This window comes from Gopherus evgoodei, chromosome 1 (assembly GCF_007399415.2).
Source record: "Gopherus evgoodei ecotype Sinaloan lineage chromosome 1, rGopEvg1_v1.p, whole genome shotgun sequence".
NCBI classification, from domain to species: Eukaryota; Metazoa; Chordata; order Testudines; family Testudinidae; genus Gopherus; species Gopherus evgoodei.
In genome coordinates, this window is record NC_044322.1 from 364,479,978 (window position 1) to 364,498,110 (window position 18,133).

At 52.2% G+C, this 18,133-nt stretch overlaps 1 protein-coding gene across 2 annotated transcripts in view; it reads right to left on the reverse strand.

Annotated features, from left to right (window-relative positions):
* The window catches only part of TNPO3 (transportin 3), an 86,332-nt gene that overhangs the window by 14,542 nt on the left and 53,657 nt on the right, over nt 1-18,133 (reverse strand). For both annotated transcript variants that reach the window (XM_030532847.1, XM_030532935.1), the window contains 5 exons: nt 17,746-17,837; nt 14,908-15,047; nt 14,523-14,714; nt 12,075-12,166; nt 10,427-10,503 (listed from right to left, as the gene is read on the reverse strand). In XM_030532847.1, the coding sequence (XP_030388707.1) occupies nt 10,427-10,503; nt 12,075-12,166; nt 14,523-14,714; nt 14,908-15,047; nt 17,746-17,837 (593 nt within the window). The remainder of the gene's footprint in view (nt 1-10,426; nt 10,504-12,074; nt 12,167-14,522; nt 14,715-14,907; nt 15,048-17,745; nt 17,838-18,133) is intronic.

The window sequence follows — 18,133 nt, forward strand, 5'->3', positions numbered from 1 at the left end:
AATGCAACTTTCATGGGTACGACAGACATGGAACATGTAGCTAGGGGCTCAGAGGGAGGCCTAGTGAGGACCCAAAGAACAAAGTTTAAGTCCCATTGAGGAAAGGTTTCCTTACTGGCAGAAAGGTCTGGATTAGTCCCTTCCAGAATCTGGTAGTCACTGGGTGAGTGAAAACTGAGCACCCATCAAAAGGTGGGTAGTACGCCCTGATTGCTGCCAGGTAGACTCAAAGAGTTGATGGGAAAAGACCCGCTATGCTGAGGGAAGAAGATAGTCCAGAATACGGGGAATACCCAGAGCTTCTGGGCATTATACGTTTTTGTTGGATCCAGATAAAGAAATGCTTCCGCTTGGCTATGCACCATTTTCTAGTGGAATCTTTTCTACTACTGGTAAGGATTGTTTGCATGGCTTTGGAGCATGAACATTCTAGAATTTGTGCCCATCCAAAAATCACGCCCTGAGATACAGTGCTAGGGGTTGGGGAGCTTGATTCTGCCCCTCCCCCTGGGGCGGATCAGAAAGGGCCAAATGATGATTGGTGGTCGAGATGACATGCATAGACTCGGAAACCATAACTGTCTGGGCCAGTTGGGAGTGATGAGAGGGCCTTGTCCAGACGAATGTTCTGTAAGACTTGATGTGGGAGTGGTACAGAAGGGAAGGCAGAATTCAGATGGTCCAACCACAGAAGGAGAGCACTGCCCTAAGAGCAATGTCCTAGGGCTTGTCTAGAGCAGTGTACGTTACACTTTGTTTGTCAGAGGCAAACAGGCCTCTTGTGGAGGTTTCCCATAGAGCAAAACTACTGTTTACCACCGAGGCATGGTCAATAGCGAAGTGTCTGCTGAAGGAGTCCACCAGCAGATTTTGATTCCCTGGAAGGTGAACCGCTGACAGGGTGATATGATTGCTGATGTACCAATTCCACAGAGCAATCATTTCGGCACACAGAGGAATGGAACTCACTCCTCCCTGCTTGTTGATGTAAAAGACAGTTGTCATATTGCCTGACACGATGAGGACTGGGAGACCTGAATGTGAGAAAGGTTTGGGCTGCCCTCAAATTCCAGAATATATCACTGTGCATCCTGGTTTTTCAGGATGTCCAAATGCTTTGGGCTGTCTGGCTGTCCAGGTGAGCTCTCCAGCATCTATAGTGACTGTCCTGTCACTTGAGGGCAGAAAGACGGGAACGCCTATGAATGCCTGGTGGGGATACTTCCACCATACTGGAGATGATGTTACTTTGGTGGGAAGAGTTCCTATGGCATTCATGGACTGTTGGTTTGAGGAGTACACTGTTCTGAACCATGGCTGCAGGCAACGAAGATGGAGTCTGGCAAACAGTGCGATAAGCGCAGATGAAGCCATGTGCCCCAGGATGAGAAGACATTCTGATTGGTGTTTGAGGGTGGTTCACGACCTAAGGTCATTCATCACTTGGAACCCACACGCTGGCAGAAAAGCCCTTGCTGTGATGACTGACTTTAGGGATGCTCTGATGACATCTACAGTTTCTGTTGTAGTGATGACAGACTTTTCTGAGTTTATGCCGACCCCTAGGGAATACAGGAGTTGAAGCACTGATGAAATCGACTCAAGCTTCTTGACGTGTGTTGGCAATGAGACAGATGGGAAGATGATGAAGCCATGACACCTCATATGGGCTGCTACTACTAAAAATAACTTGTTAGAGACCCTCAGGGTAGTAGCAAAACCAAGTGGGGGCACTCTTAATTGAAAATGGTCCGGGGCCACCATGAACTTAAGACAATATCTGAGTGGGGTGAACGTCCACGTGAAAGTACATGTCCTTCAAAACGACAGCTGTGAACCACATGCCTTTTTCCAGGGAAGGGACCACAGATGCCAGTGTGACCATGCAAAATTTCAGTTTGTGAATAAAAGTGGCTGAGATGACAGAGACTGAGGACAGGTCTCCAGTCACCCTTCTTTTTGTGTCATTCCAAAGCATGAAGACATGATTGATAGTACTGCACCTGCTGCTGATTGAGGAGTGAGCCTGGCAACCAACATGCCTTCCTCAACGAAAGCCCATAATGGAGCTCCCTCTTGTGGAAGCTTGTCCAAGTCTATGAATTTGGAACAGTTCAGGTAATCATACTTCAGCAACAGTGCTCGGTAACGGGCTATTCTGAACTGAAGGCTAACAGAAATGAAGATCTTCCTTCCCAATAAAATCAATGAATTTACCCTCAGTATTGACTGGAGTAAGTCTAGGATGCTGCTGTCTAGATCTCTCTATGGCAGTCTGGACAATCAAAGCGTTAGGCACAGGATGAGAAAAGAGAAATTCCACCCCTTTGGCTGGGACAATATAGTGTTTTGCTGCCCTCTTAGGAAAGAGGAAGTGGCTGAGGTATGCCAAACTGTTCTAGCTCATTCATTAACATGGAGTGCTATTCAGCTGGATCCAGATGTTTGGAGAACATCCAAGAGTTTATGTTGAGGATCCTACACTTCCTTCAGGGAGATCTGTAGCTTCTCTGTAACCTTACGCAACAGTTCCTGGAACTGCTTGCGATCATTGGGGTCGGGGGGGCATATGGGTATCAGAGTGACTGCTTCATCCAGAGATGGAGACAGTCTCCATTGTTACCACTGGATCATGATCAAACATGCTCTTCCATGGGGTCAGAGGAAGCTCTGGCTGTCCTCTCACAGAGGAGGGGTGGACTGACTCTCTCGTGGATCATGTCTACTCTGGAAGATGGTCCAGGTCCCCGGGAATCCAGAGCAGACAGTAAGAGGGGTCAAATGGGAGTTGTGGAGGTCCCCATGACATGTGGTACCAATGGTTCTGAGGTAGGTAATGAGATGGGCCTTGGTTCCAGAGTGGTCTGGGTCCTCTGTCCAGGAAGGCGTGCCCTGGAGGAAGAGATGTAGGTTCCTTGGGTGGTTCAGTCTCCCAAGAAAGAAAATGGTGATTCTCAATCCATTGGCTGAGCCGACGGTTCCACTGGAGGGAAACTATGCCTGGACAATGGAATGGGAGACAGACTCCTCCCACAAACTGCATCTCCTGGTGAAGTCAACACCTCCCTCATGAGGGAAGGACCTTATGGTGATGGAGATTGGGGATCAGGGAGACCAAAAATGTCAGATGTAGAGCTACGATTCTACTTGCCCTGGAATATGAGCTGGCCCGTCTGCCTGAACCAATGGAGCCAGAGGAGTTAGTTTGTGCCACAGTTGGGGGAGGCAGAACTGTTGGTGGCTGGGGCTCTCTATGGTTGCCTTTTGCCAGTGCCATCTGTTCAGGCTTAGTTGGTACCAGAGGCATCGTTGCCAGCGGTCTGGTGCCAATGGGGCTCTGGGTTTGTGGCCCTTCCTGACATGCCCCTGAGACGGCTCATGCCACAGGCTGAGCAGAAAGACTTGCTTGACTTCGGCAGGGTTCTATCTGGCTGCTTTGAAGTGGATTTAGAGGAGGATTTGCTCTCGTGCTTATGAGAGCACTCCTGGCCCACTCAACAAGACCTCGGCAGGAGGTCTGTAGGAGTTCATTCCCTCGCTCCGAAGTCTGATTTCACGGCAGGAGGCGCACTCCTTGCGGAGTCAAGCCAATGTCTGGGGTGTTCCCCAACAGGGGCCTGATTGCAGCCTCATGACCCTCTCCATTAAGTGCTTCTTCAGAGGAAGTTTTCGCTCCTCACAGGTATGACTGGGGAAAGAACGGCAGACAGTAAACCTTGCTGCAACAAGAGTTTCCCCTGAGGAGACTAAGACACATCTGCCCGCGATAATGGACACAGCTTAGTGAATGGTGGGACTTTCCATTCCCCCCTTGGCTAGACAAAGACACTGCCTCTGAGCTACATCTTTATACCCTGACACAAACCAGTGAGTACTGCCCCTCTGACCGAGTGATTTACTGCCCCGACGAGGCTAGTTATTACCCGTCACCTTGTACATGTTGGCTTAATTAAAACATTTTTATTACATATTGTCATCCTGACCTTATCTTTTAGGAGGGGTCAGTGTGTTCCTGCTCCCCTTGGGGGACATTTTTGTACCATCCTTGATATCGCTCTGTGTGTAGCACTTCTTAGGAATGTGTATTTCTGCAATATCAGCCCTGTTCTTGCCAAATTCTGTGAGCAGGTCCTGCCTCATACCAGGCCTCTGATACAAGGGCTTATGTCTCAGGCTCTCTTCCTACTACAAGAAGGAAATGGAGAGGCGGTTGTCTGTTTCACCCTTTATCTCCTGGGTTGTAGGCACAGGACAGCGAGGGCGCACATGCAGACCAATGGACACTGCTTTCAAGAACTCTGACTCCGGGTGCCTGGATACATGCTTACCCACAGTGGAAAAACATTGGGCCGAGCACGCGAAGAAGAAAAGACGGTTACTCACCTTTGTAACTGTTGTTCTTCGAGATGTGTTGCTCATATCCATTCCAGTTAGGTGTACGCGCCGCGCGTGCACATTCGTCGGAAAACTTTTACCCTAGCAACTCAGTGGGCCGGCAGGTCGCCCCCTAGAGTGGCGCCACCATGGCGCTCCATATATACTCCTGCCGGCCCACCCGCTCCTCAGTTCCTTCTTGCCGGCTACTCCGACAGTGGGGAAGGAGGGCGGGTGTGGAATGGATATGAGCAACACATCTCGAAGAACAACAGTTACAAAGGTGAGTAACCGTCTTTTCTTCTTCGAGTGATTGCTCATATCCATTCCAGTTAGGTGAATCCCAAGCCTTACAAAGGCGGTGGGGTCGGAGTGAAATGTGGCAGAATCAAACTGCCGAGCCAGAGGCTACAGCCTCTCTTGACTGCTGAACCAGGGCATACTGCGAAGCAAAGGTAAGGACCGAGGACCAATGGAGCTTCGCGACAGGTCTCGTGGGTAGAAACACGAGCCAGCAAGGCGGCAGATGAAGCCTGAGCCCTGGTAGAATGCACGGTGATGTGGCTTGGGGAAATATGAGCCAAATCATAACAAGTGGGGATGTCCGCCATCACCCAAGATGAGATCCTCTGAGAGGAAAACAAGCAAGCCCTCCCTTTGGCCCGCTACCGGGGCAGAGCTGGGGCACCTTAGGAAATGATTCTGTCAGCACAATATAATGCGAGCACTCCACAGATGTCCAAGGAGTGCAACGGTTATGCCCATTGCGTTGAGCTGTGGGTAACATGAAAGGCCAAAACACCTTAGGGAGGAAAGCCGGGTGCGGTCAGAACTGCACCTTGTCTTTGTGAATCTAATGTACGGCGGAACCACCGTAAGAGCTCTGAGCTCGGAGACCCGTCTGGCCAAGACTAGGTTGAGATCCCAGGGCGGGGCTGGGCGGCGCACCCGAGGGTGCAAGCGCTCCAAGCCCTTGAGGGACCTCGAACCCATAGAGCGTGGGACACTGAAAGTCCATCTTAGCCTGCTGGAAGGTAGGGATGGCCACTGAGAGTGTCCTCAGCGATGATACCGCCAGATCCTGCCGCTGAAGGCCAGAGGCAGGCCAAATAGAGGGGATCGAGACCTCAGCAGGAGCAAGACCGAGCGTACTGCAGCTGTAAAGGAAACGCTTCCACCTGGCTCGGTACGTTGACCAGGTGGAAGGCTGCCTGTCACCCCGACTCAGGTACGCAGGAGCCACCGTGAGGCGAAGAGGCTGCAGGTCCGAGTGACGAAGCCTGTCATTGCCCTGAGTGATGAGGTCTGGGCTGACAGGCCGAGCAACGTGGTATGTCAGTGCTGCCTGGACCACTCTGGAGTGATCATGATGATGCACGCTCTGCCCCTGCGGAGTTTGAGCAGGACGTAACGAACCAGTGGGAACAGTGGGGAGGCATAATGCAGTTGGCCGTTCCACGGCATCAGGAATGCGTCCAAGATCGATTCCGAGGAGACCTTGGAAGGAGCAGAACACCTGGCATTTCCTGCTCTCGCGGTGAGCGAACAGGTCTGTGTGAGGAAACATCTCCACTTCCGGAAAACGGGACGCCTCACATGGGGCAGAGTGATCACTCGTAAGACAGGAAAAGCCTGCTGAGTCAAAGAGTTAAGACGTTCCGAACGCCTGGGAGAAAGGACGTCGCCAGCTCCATCGAGTGGGCCATGCAAAAGACCCGGAAATGGATGGCCTCCTGACAAAAAAGGGGGGGAGGACTATGTCCCCCCTGAATACTTATGAAGCACCTGGCCCTTGTGTTGGCTGTAAACACCGAGATACAACGGCCTCGCAGCTGCCGCTGGAACCCCTGGCATGCCAGGCGGACTACTCTCATTTTTGGGGCATTAACGAGGAATGCCAGCTTCTTAGAAGACCAAAGGCCTTAAGCTCGGAGGCGACCATGAGCACTCGAGCAGAGAGATGATGCGTCCGCCGTCAGGGGCAGTGAGGGCTGGGGCGGATGAAACCGCATCCCTGTCCACACCAAGGAGGGAGTTAGCCACCACTCTAGGGAGCCTAAGACGTTCGAGGGAACGGTGACTACCATGACCATTGGCTCCCTGACCAAGCGGTACGCCGAGGTGGGCCGGACTTGGAGAGGACGGAGGCGGAGCTTGGCGTGTTTGGTTACAAACTTGCGGGCAACCATGGACCCAGGAGACTGAGACAAGAGCGAGCTGAGGTCGTTGGGAAAGCCTTCAGACCTCAGATGATTGTTGCCCTCGCCTAAAACCGCAGTTGATAAGCAGGCTCCGGCTAGGTAGGAGACCAGGATAGCCCCTAGGAAGCCCAACCTCTGCGTGGGAACCAGAGTGGATTGCTCTATAGTAATCATCAGGCCTTGATCTGTGAATAAGACCGTGACGATGCCCACGGCTGAGCGGTTTGTGTCTCAGAGTCTCCTCGGATAAGCGAATCGTCCAGATACGGAAAAACGCATATCCGACATCAGCGACGGAAGGCGGCGACTATGGCCGTAAACCGGGAGTATTCACCGCTGGCTATAAAGCGGAGGCATCTCCCGTGTGGAGGGAAGACGGCACTGCGAAAGTACGCGTCCTTCATATCCAGGGCGGCATAGTAGCCCCCAGGAGGCAAGGATGGAATAATGGTTCCCAGGGATACCATGTAGAACTTCAACCTTATCCTAAACCGGTTGAGTCCATGCAGGACCAGGGAGGTCTGAGACCTGTGTTCGAGTGGGGGACTAGGGCATAACGGGAGTAAAACCCCCTTGCCCCTTTCGTCCGCTGAAGGGGGACAGGGCTGGAGCAAATTAAAGGTGGTACCTATGCTCCATCGTGCGCAGGACCCAGCGATCTGAAGTAACTGGGGCCATGCCAGGAGAAAGCGGGATCGGGATCCCGTCCTGCGACTGGTACACCGCCCTCCGGCGAACCTTGGAAGGTCCGTCTTTGGTCCCAGTGGTAATTGCGAGGGACCTTAACTTTGGCTTTTTAGGGGGCCTGACGTTTGTCTGCAACCACCCTGGCCTTGCCGTTTTCCAGAGTTCTGCCTCTGGCTAGGCACAGAGTATGGCGGCTGGGGCCATAAAGGCCTGCGTTTGGTCGCTGGCGTATACATGCTGAGACGCATTAGGACCCTATTGTCCAGCAGGCTTCGCAGTCTGAGGCTGTCTTTGCCGCGAAGATGCCTTTACCAACAAAGGGTAAATTCTTTCCCCCGTCCTCCAAGACGGCAGCGAACTCCAGGTGGGAGGTTCGAGGGAGAAACTCCTCCACCCAGGTGCTATAATTATCGCAGCTAAGCAAGGCTTGTTGCTTTGCTACCCAGAGCTGCAGGGCCCCTGCAGAGTACACCTTGCATTCGCCAAGGCTCTTTCTGCTTCGGGGCTAGCGCCCGCTGGCCATCATATCAGGATCGTGGTCCTGAGCATAAAATCTGCGCATATGGGCTGACACGGATGCGTGTCCGGATGGCCATGGAGGTACTAAAAGAAGGCATGGGCCGAGTCTCTGACTCACTCGGACCTTGCCCAACTCGGCACCGGGGACCGGCATCGGGAGGCGTATCGGTACCTGGAACGAGATCCAGACCCGCAACCAGAACGGTGTTGGGAGGTCGACCGAGATCTCGAGGCTCGGAGAAGAGCTACAGGAGTCAAGGTACCTGCCCCGGTGCCAGATGTCGGAACGGTGCCGATAGCGGGTCGGCGAACGGGATACCGACCGGTGCAGCGAGTGTGACCAGTACCGAGGAAAACAGCACCGGGACTGCCAGTGGTGTCCGGCGTGCCGACAGGACTTGGAGTGTCTGCGGGACCGTGATCATGAACGGTGCCGCTCTGCTGTACTGACAGGGGACAGTCCCTTGAAGAGACTGTATTACCCGTACCGGTGGTGCCCGGGTCAGGCAGCACTGACTCTGTCATGGCACTGAGAGCCCTCGCCGTTGGTAACATCTCCGGCGTGCAGGGAACAGCAGGCTCAACCACAGTGCGTACTGGGGAGCTGTCAGGCACCGGATTCGACGGCCCTCGTGGGGCCGGGATCCACGGTACCGAGGTCATCAGAGCTTCGGTAGGAGCCGGTGCCGGGCGAACCGATTTAGATAAGCTGTCTGGCTGCGGTGCCGTCAGCACTGAAGCAGCGGGAGTAATACGCTCAACCACGGCGCGTGCCGGGGAGCCGTCGGGCACCGGATTCGATAGCCCTTGTGGGACTGGAATCGACGGTGCCGATGTTGTCGGTGCCTCAGAGGCTTCGGTTGGCATGGAAGCAGCCGGAGCAGGAGCTCAACCACGGCGCGTGCCGGGGAGCCGTCAGGCACCGGATTCTACGGCCCTTGCGGGACCGGGATCGACGGTGCCGTCGTCATCGGTGCCGCAGCAGGTGTCGGTGCCGGGCGATCCGACGTAGACGAGCTCTCTGGCTGCGGTGCCGTTGGCACGGAAGCAGCAGGAGCAATACGCTCAACCACGGCGCGTGCCGGGGAGCCGTCAGGCACCGGATTCTACGGCCCTTGTGGGACCGGGATCGACGGTGCCGACGCCATCGGTGCCGCAGCAGGTGTCGGTGCCGGGCGATCCGACGTAGACGAGCCCTCTGGCTGCGGTGCCGCTGGCACGGAAGCAGCAGGAGCAATACGCTCAACCACGGCGCGTGCCGGGGAGCCGTCAGGCACCGGATTCTACGGCCCTTGTGAGACCGGGATCGACAGTGCCGACGCCATCGGTGCCGCAGCAGGTGTCGGTGCCGGGCGATCCGACGTAGACGAGCCCTCTGGCTGCGGTGCCGCTGGCACGGAAGCAGCAGGAGCAATACGCTCAACCACGGCGCGTGCCGGGGAGCCGTCAGGCACCGGATTCTACGGCCCTCGTGGGACCGGGATCGACGGTGCCGACGTCGGCGGTGCCGGGCGAGCCATCTTAGACGAGCTGTCTAGCTGTGGTGCAGCTGGCACAGAAGCAGCAGGAGCAGTAAGCTCTACCACGGCGCGAGCCGGGGAGCTGCCAGGCACCGGATTCCATGGTCCTGGGGGACTGGAATCGACGGAGCCGAAGTCATCGGTGCCTCTGCAGGTGACGGTGCCGGATAACGCAATTTAGGCGAGCTCTCTGGCTGCGATGCAGGTGGCACGGAAGTAGCGGGAGCCGGGGGCTCAACCACGGCGCGTGCCGGGGAGCTGCCAGGCACCAGCAGGAATCGTAGACTCTCTCGACCTCGGAAGAAGGGAGTGGTGCCGAGTCGACATCGGTGCCGGCGACGGTCGGTGCCGAAAGGCCTTGGTGGTACCGGCGGGGTCCGGTGCCGAGGAGGCGCTTCTGCCCGCCGCTTGAACATCGCTCGGCGCCCAAGGTGGAGGGATAAGTGAAAGTCCCGCACCTTTTTGTTCTCGGCTTAAAAGCCTTGCAAATGGGGCACTTATCTGTCAAGTGTGAATCCCTGAGGCACTTCAAACAGGGGTCATGTAGATCTCTCTTCGGCCGCGGCTTCTGGCAAGCCGGGCCCCTTTTAAAACCGGGTGAGCCATGCATGGCTCCGGCACTGGGCTCATGGAAGGGCTACTTCCTGAACCCCGCTAACTAAACTAACCATGTTAGCAAAGAAACACGTATAACCATACAAATATATATATAAAAGTGTTAAAACTGCATAATTATATACGAGAAAACGAGTAGCTAGGGAAGTGGAGGTCAGCTAAGCCGCGCTCCACTGTTCCAACGACCGACACGGGCGGTAAGAAGGAACTGAGGAGCGGGTGGGCCGGCAGGAGTATATATGGAGCGCCATGGTGGCGCCACTCTAGGGGGCGACCTGCCGGCCCACTGAGTTGCTAGGGTAAAAGTTTTCCGACGAATGTGCACGCGCGGCGCGTACACCTAACTGGAATGGATATGAGCAATCACTCGAAGAACAATGTATCGTTTTTACAGACTTTTGTAAATGAGAACCTCTGGCTGGTTCAGGGTTTTTAAGTTGACCTAGAGAGATCAGCAGGCCCCACCCAGCCCCCAGCAGCACAGTCTGCTGGAGTCCTCGCCTTTCTTACCTAAATATGACAGCCAGTCGATCTAGGGGCACCGTGGGGTCAGAAGACAGGCCATTGCTCGGCTCCTGAGACAGCAGCTGGAGAAATAAGCAAAAATCAGGTGAGATTTCAGTGAGCATAAGGAGCTCCGTTCTGAATGGCCATTGCCTCGAGAACAAAGTAAACCCTGCCTTTCACATCTCACAAGAAACGTTCATGCCTCAGACTCCCCATGTTCTGGCCAATGCAGAGCAGAAGCCTCTTCTGGTCCTAGACAGAGGAAGCAGGCCAGAAGTGGAGAGTATCACACTATGAGCCCGAAGGGAGAGATGTGGGACTAGGGCAGGGGTAGGCAACCTGCGGCACGTATGCTGAAGGCGGCACGTGAGCTGATTTTCAGTGACACGCACACTACCCGGGTCCTGGCCACTGGTCCGAGAGGCTCTGCATTTTAATTTAATTTTAAATGAAGCTTCTTAAACATTTTAAAAAACCTTATTTACTTTACATACAACAATAGTTTAGTTATATATTGTAGACTTATAGAAAGAGACTTTCTAAAAACATTAAAATGTATTACAGGCATGCAAAACCTTAAATTAGAGTGAATAAATGAAAAGACTCGGCACAGCACTTCTGAAAGGTTGCCGACCCATGGACTAGGGCTTATCAGAGATCTGAGTGGTGATGAGTCTCAGCTGCACAAGATGGGAAGTTCCTGCTACCAAGGGCTTTTCCATGGGGTATTCAGAGCTTACGCGACAGGTATTTCAGGCAGAATGGCAAAGGAGAGCTGTACCAGGATGAGACAAGCTGATCAGCTGGTGATTGCTCCTCACAAGTTACTAACTTCTGCACATCAACCTGTACACCAGACGTAACTCTGTCTCCCTGTCTGTTGGCAGGTCATTTTAGGAATGACACATGGGACCATCCCATGCAATCTTACTTAGCTGCTCCTCTCACTTCCCAGCCTTTTCCAGTTTTCACCTTCCTTTAGCCAAGACTCCAAATGAAAAGGCATCATGGCCTACTTATACTTCAGGGATGGGTAAGTGGCCCATGACACCATCATCTCCACTACAGTGGTACAGTCCATAGAGACCATAGATTTCAGCATGCAACGATCCATCTTGATCACGGCAGAGGCAGCTCAAATTAAGATGAAGCACTGCATGCTGGGAGATCTGACATGTGGAGACTTGCTCCATACTCAAGGTGCACTGAAGCTGCAACTGGCTACATTTCATGCAAATTGGATACAGTCCTTAGGCTACCCGCAAATTGCCTCATGTATTTGCAGCATTGTCAAGCATTCTACAAATCTGATTCTTACACCTGTTTATGCTACTATGCTGCTCTCTGAATCAGCTACTCAGCTGGTGTAAATCTGTGTAGCTGCGCTGACTCCAGTGAGCTACAGCAGCGTGTGCCAGCTGAAATTGTGACGCTATATTTTCAGATCTTGCTTCACGTTCTCCCCTTTCCCACGTTATTTCCCCATGCTCAGAACAGTAAGTTGCTCAGTGCTATGGAACTTGCAGAACACTGCAGCCACAGTGGAAGTTTTCTACTGAGCACCACACAGAAAATTCCTACTGCAGACCAGCGTAACCAATCCAGCTGCAGAACAAGGCAAAAGTTCTGCAACTGTGATGCCCCAAAGTACCTTTTTCAGTGCCATCACCTGAACGGCACACAACTCGCTGAGGCACTCTGCTATCTTTTCCAAGGGTAGCCGGGCAAGAACCAATGCTGTCCCTGGAATGCAAGAGGAAAAGAATTCAGGGAGGCTGGGTGGAAGTATAGTTAGTTTCAGACACTAAATGAACAAGTTTCCCCACAAGGACCCAGCTGCTGCAGTTCAACTGAAAATCTCCCTATAGACAGCAGGAAAACAACATCTAATAATATCCACATGTCCTGCCTGGACATGAAATTATTACCCCTCAGATAAAACACATTCCTCTGAATATACCACAGCTTGGCACGGCTGCTTCATTTTGATCAGACACTGAAATAGATGTGTGTGATAGCAGACAAAAGATGCTGGTGTGCTGGAGTAAGAGAAGAACCTAGATGAATGAAAAATCTAGCAACCCCACTCAAATCACACCTGTAACCTGAAGAGAAAAGCACGATGCACCACTAACCTTAGAATAGGCACAAAACACATTTCTGTCAACACTCACACCATGCCTATCAGTATAGCACATAAACCCCTTTCAGAAATTGTATGACATTACGGAGTAAAATCTCTTTACATTTCAGCGTAGTAGCAATAATCCTGGAAAATTACACACTTCTGGAAAAAAAGTAAAAGCTTAGACTACAGCGTTTTAGGGGTCTTACAGTTGGTACACAATCAAAGAACACTTGCATTGCCCCATCACTGCCTATTGCTGCAAGGGCCAGGGGTAACAACGGTATCTTACCCTAACATGTACTCAGAGCACAAACATAAAATGATGGGCAAAATTTGTTAATGCAGCATGAAGGATGCAGTCGGGCGCTAATCAGGAAATGCACAAGTGAAGGCTGCAACAGCAGCAGTCGTTTTAGCCAAGCGTCACACATTGCAAGTTTGCTGGCACGTGTTTTACAACGTAAAGCAACGTAAGTGGCAATAGGAAATTGATTATTAAACCAGGAAATTATGGACAGCGGGACCTCTCTTTGACATGACCAAGTACAATACTGCTGTGGGAACCTTCACTTTGCCATTTCCTAACCATGCAATATAATGTTCTGGTATCAGAATTCGTAAGTATTCAAAGTCCCTCGATGCAATCTTTGGTGTTTTTAAAGAAAACAAAAACCCTACAGGCAGTGCAAGTACTAGTATTGCCTGAAAAACTTCAAAAAGATGCAAGGTCCTACAAATCTTTAACCCAAGCCACGTTACAGATGCAGAAGCAATTAAGCAGCTAGCACCACACATTGATAAGTACAGCAAAAACTGTGTTAGCCGACACTTTACCAACTGGAAAGCTCTATAAACTGGCATTTCTGATCTTATTGAAAGTCTCATTTATAGTCTGGTTGGTGTGCAGCTGGCAGGTTTGCTTGCTCGGCCCTGCCCCAAGTGCTGGCTCCACAGCTCCCATTGGCCGGGAACCACGGCCAAGGGAAGCTGCGGAGGGCAGTACCTGTGGGCGGAGGCAGCACACAGAGCTGCCTAGCCACACCTCCGCCCACAGGCGCCACCCCCACAGCTTCCATTGGCCATGGTTCCTGGCCAATGGGAGCTCTGGAGTCAGCACTCAGAGTGCACAAAGCCTCCACCTAGGAGCAGCAGGGAATGTTGCCGCTTCTGGGGAGCCGCCCGAGTGCCACTCAGATCAGGTACCCTGCATCCCCTCCCATGCCCCAACCCCCAGCATTCCTGCACCCAAACTCCCTCCCAGAGCCCATGCCCCACAGCCCTCCTGCCCATGCCCCAACCCTGAGCCCCCTCCCAACACCCAAATACCCCTCCCTCTTAGTTACCTGGATTTTTTTTCCACTTACTGGCACCCCTTGTTCCCCCAACATGCCAGATAAAGTTTTTACCATACTGCTGAAAAACAGCTTGCTGCTTGAAGACCATAATGCAAGTTGGTGGCTATTGACATGCATTGAAGAATGAACATTAAGAACTGCACTACTGCAAATCAGTCTGTCTCCAGAAGTACAAAAACTTTGTTTTTCACTCTGCATGAGCAGAAGCCAGTTTCCATGAACTCAGAACTATTATCAAACTAGCTTCAAATGGAGTCCCATTGGTACTTGGGTATTTTCATGCTACATTTCAACATGCAGAGTCGCTGAATGAAGCGTGGCAACAGGTTTTAAAGCAGGAAACATGTATTTTTCTGCTTCTTCAGAGCTGGGCATAACTGAACAAATTCTGATCCAACTTTATTTTTATTATATTTTTTTAAAGAAACACCTCTGGGCCAAGAATAGGCATGGCAAATTTCAGTCCGAAAAGTGATTTGGCCAGAGTTCATTATTTGAGAATGTCAACTGAAGTGTGACACTGGGGGATGAAATACACCCCCCAGGTGACTCTCACAGTATCATAGAGTGTGTTTCTGCAGCTAAGCATTAAGTCTTGACAGTGGTGAGTAAATACCTTTAAGAAGTCCCACAGCTGCCTCTGGAGACAGCATGAAGGAGTCAAGGGAACGGGCAATCTCCAGCAGGCCATTAAAGTGCTGAGCCATGTGGTCCCGGCATACTGAGCAGATATTGTGAATAGCTTTGGCAGCAACTGAGGCCAGTGACTTCTCACAGAGACCTTTCATCAAATAACCCAGCACAGGATCTGAAAAGAGAAGAAACCCACAAGACGACACTGGATTATACAGATGACTCCGACAGCTTCATTTTCTGCCTCGCTCCGTGAGGCACGCTGGTTTATTTGTCCCGCGTTGACCTCGGAGAGGTAACACTTCCCAGAGGGAAGCCAGTTGAAGTGCAGAAACGGAGCCGGAGCCAGCGCCAACAGCTAGACTCACCCAGGAACTGAGGGTTTCTGTCCACGACTTCGCTCATTTCTCCCACCAGCTCAATGCTGGTGTAGCGGACAGCAGTGTGCACTGACTCGGGGAGGCGCACCACCCCCTCCAGCACCTCCACCAGCGTCGGGTTGTTCTCCCTGGGGACAGAGGACAGCAGTTACTCAGCATCTGGCGCAGTCAGTCCTATTCCCAAGCAAGAACCCGATCGTTCCATCGATTCTGCTATTTGAAGGCTGAATGTACCAGATAGACTGAGGAACCCCGCAACACTACCCTGAAGAGCCTGCATGAGATTCCGACACCACCCAGCAAGGGGCATGGTATCTTTAACAATAACTGCAACAATACTCAGCACTAAAACGCGATTCAGTCCCAGCTTTACAATGGGGATCCAGAGAAGAGGAGAGGACCACCAAGCTCCAGAATATTAGTGGCAAGAAAGAGCAGCAAGCTGAAGAAGAGTGAACAAGAAGAGCCAGCTGGGAAGAGCGAGGGTTATGGGGCACGACAGGGAGGAAAACACTCAGCAAAGAGTTCAACGGGCATTCCTGATTAACCCCTAGTAGCCCTTGCACTCAGATCGTTGTGCGGCTCCTACTTGGAGGGCACACAGGACCCTTCCATCGCCACCCACTCCCTGGGACATAAAGAGCATCTCTAAGATACAAAGAACCCAACTCATCAGCCCTAGACATCATCTGTTTTATCCTGCCCTGTTCCATCAGCTATGCCGTGAACTGGGGGAGGTGCGCCTCCTGGTGGTACTAGAAGGGAATTCAGCCCTATTGGTGGAGGCTTCTCACTCCAGCAGCGTGCCTGTGTTTTGAGCTGTTACCCAAGTAATCAATGACCAGCAGGAGCCACAGTGGGACATGCTATGTTCAGAGAAACAAGGGTCAGTGACCCAGGAACAGACTTGACTTCACTGTGCAGAAACACAGCGCAGCAAGATGGTCGAGTTCTCAGGAACCTCCATCATTCTTGCTACAGGGGAATGACATTAGAAAGGAGAAGAGCAGCAGCAGGATGAGTTTGGATGCTTGGCAGTCTGAGCCAGTGAACCTGCAGGCAACAGACTATCAACCATCACCTCCCTGGAGCACCTGCCCTGTAGAGACCTGACAGATTTGTTCCAGCAAAAATCGAACACCTTGTCAGGTCGATACTGGCCAACACCTACTTTATTCTCCACCTCTCATTTTGTTAGCCCTCTGTGACTCAGTCATCTGGTTTCAGGGCATCCCGGACAACCAGACAGACAATGGAGTGCATGAGCGTCCAGCGACTGGAGCAGTCACGGAATACCTAGCCCCTTCCCATCCCCACCACCAGCCGGGAAGCAGTGGCCTTCTGGATCCCAGGGCTGCTGTCAGCAGGGAATGCCCCAATATCGCTTTACAGACTCACGAAATGAGCTGCAATTGAAATCGCACTTTACACAGCTGTTCCCTGTCCTGAACGGCTTCCCGCCTTCCACGAGCCAGACAGTAACATCGAGAGGGATTTGAGGAGCAGAGGGCATGGGCGGATGGAGCATGGAGTGGGGCTTGGAAAGAGAACAGAATGGGGAGAATGAAGGCAGAGGCTGCGTGATGCACGGCCCTGACAGGACACAAGGAGGGAGTCCATCACCGAGGTGTCTGGGGCTTGTCACTTACGTTCCACATCAGCAGTAATATACATCTCGACTGAGGAGTCCCGCAGCATACTAAAGGTCTCTGCATGAGCTCGCAGGACCTGCATTTTTAGCGGGTAAACCCTACTTGCTGCTTAGGGGCCAGCATCTCAAGGGCTACAGACAAAAGCAACTCAGAGCTGCTCAGGATATTTTCAGCCGTCCCTGAATCTTGGCAACTGGTACTCCTGGGGAAATTCTGCACCCCTGTGGGGGCACCGAATTCAGATCTTCCACAGATTTCTTGGTTCCCCCACAGAAAAATGAGGGAGCCAAGAAATCTGTGGGGAACATACACCCCTTCCAGGGCAGCCCGGGTGGCAGAGCCAATCATCCCTGGGGGCAGGGGCAGGGGGGAGGCTGGGCGGGCAGGCGCTGTTAAGGGGGTGGGGTTGGGAGTGTGCCTGTACGAACCAGTGAGAGAGACTCACTTTGTCCCTCTCGCTCGCTGGTGCTGTGTCCTGGGCTGGGAGGCGTAGGGTTGGGCGAAGCAGGCTCTGTCCCTGAGGCAGAGCAGAAATGTAACAACTTAGCAGGCAGGCTGCTACTGTTCCCACTGTTAGCAAATTGTTCCTATTCCTAGTCAATTCAGGCTCCTTTACCTTGCCAGAGTGAGGCATAGGAGCCTTATTGTAAATGACACTAAGGGAATCCTCAGCTTTCTTGGTTTTTACCCTGTGCCAGAGTGGCACAATGGGATCAGATTACAGCTCAGGAGCTATTTCACTTATCCATTAAAAATAAAAATGCAGGACAATGATTAGCAAAGCATGTGAAAGTCTGAGCAATTTAAAGCGACAGTCTCCTTTACAGAACACCAAACAGCAAAATAAGAGTCATGCAATTTCAATGAAAATCCAGGGTTAGAACTGGAATGCAGGATCTTGGTTACCAAGTGTTTGTAACTTAACTTCCATGTGTTTAGGAAATGCTGAACAGTGATTGTTTTTCTGTATGATCGTTTAAATAAATTACCAAAGTAAGTGAAACCGGTGTGATTATATTGCATTATTCTGAAAATAAAAAATGCAGAATTGTGGATGTTTTGGTGCAGAATTCCCCCAGGAGTAAACTGGTCAGCTGCAGCCATGGCCCCGGAAACGAATGGGAAAAGCCCCTACACTCAACCTTCCCAGACGCCGGCAGGGTCTGATACTCACTGGTCAACACTCTTGGCTATAGAGGCCATGATGAAGAGAACAGCTTCCGTCACCTCCCAGGGAGGGTTCCCGTCCTTCAAGGTGGCATAAAGCTGTGGGGCAGAGAGAGTCAGTCACACAGAGGGCTGCAGCAGAGTAGCACCGCTCCTCGGGAAGTGGCAGAACTTACCTGTTTGCTCCTCTCCTCTCAAACCACTTTCCCAGCGCTGTCTAGAGCCTGGTTCTGCACCAAGGCTGATCTATTTCTCACTGGCAGCGCCGCGGTCTCTGGGGAGGCCTGAAGCGTGCTGAGGTCTGTGACGAGACCTGCTCAGTGGCAGCTCCTGGAGCCGATCTCACCCCGCCACCAAGAACCAGCTTTTATCACACAGCTGGGAGTGACTGCAGC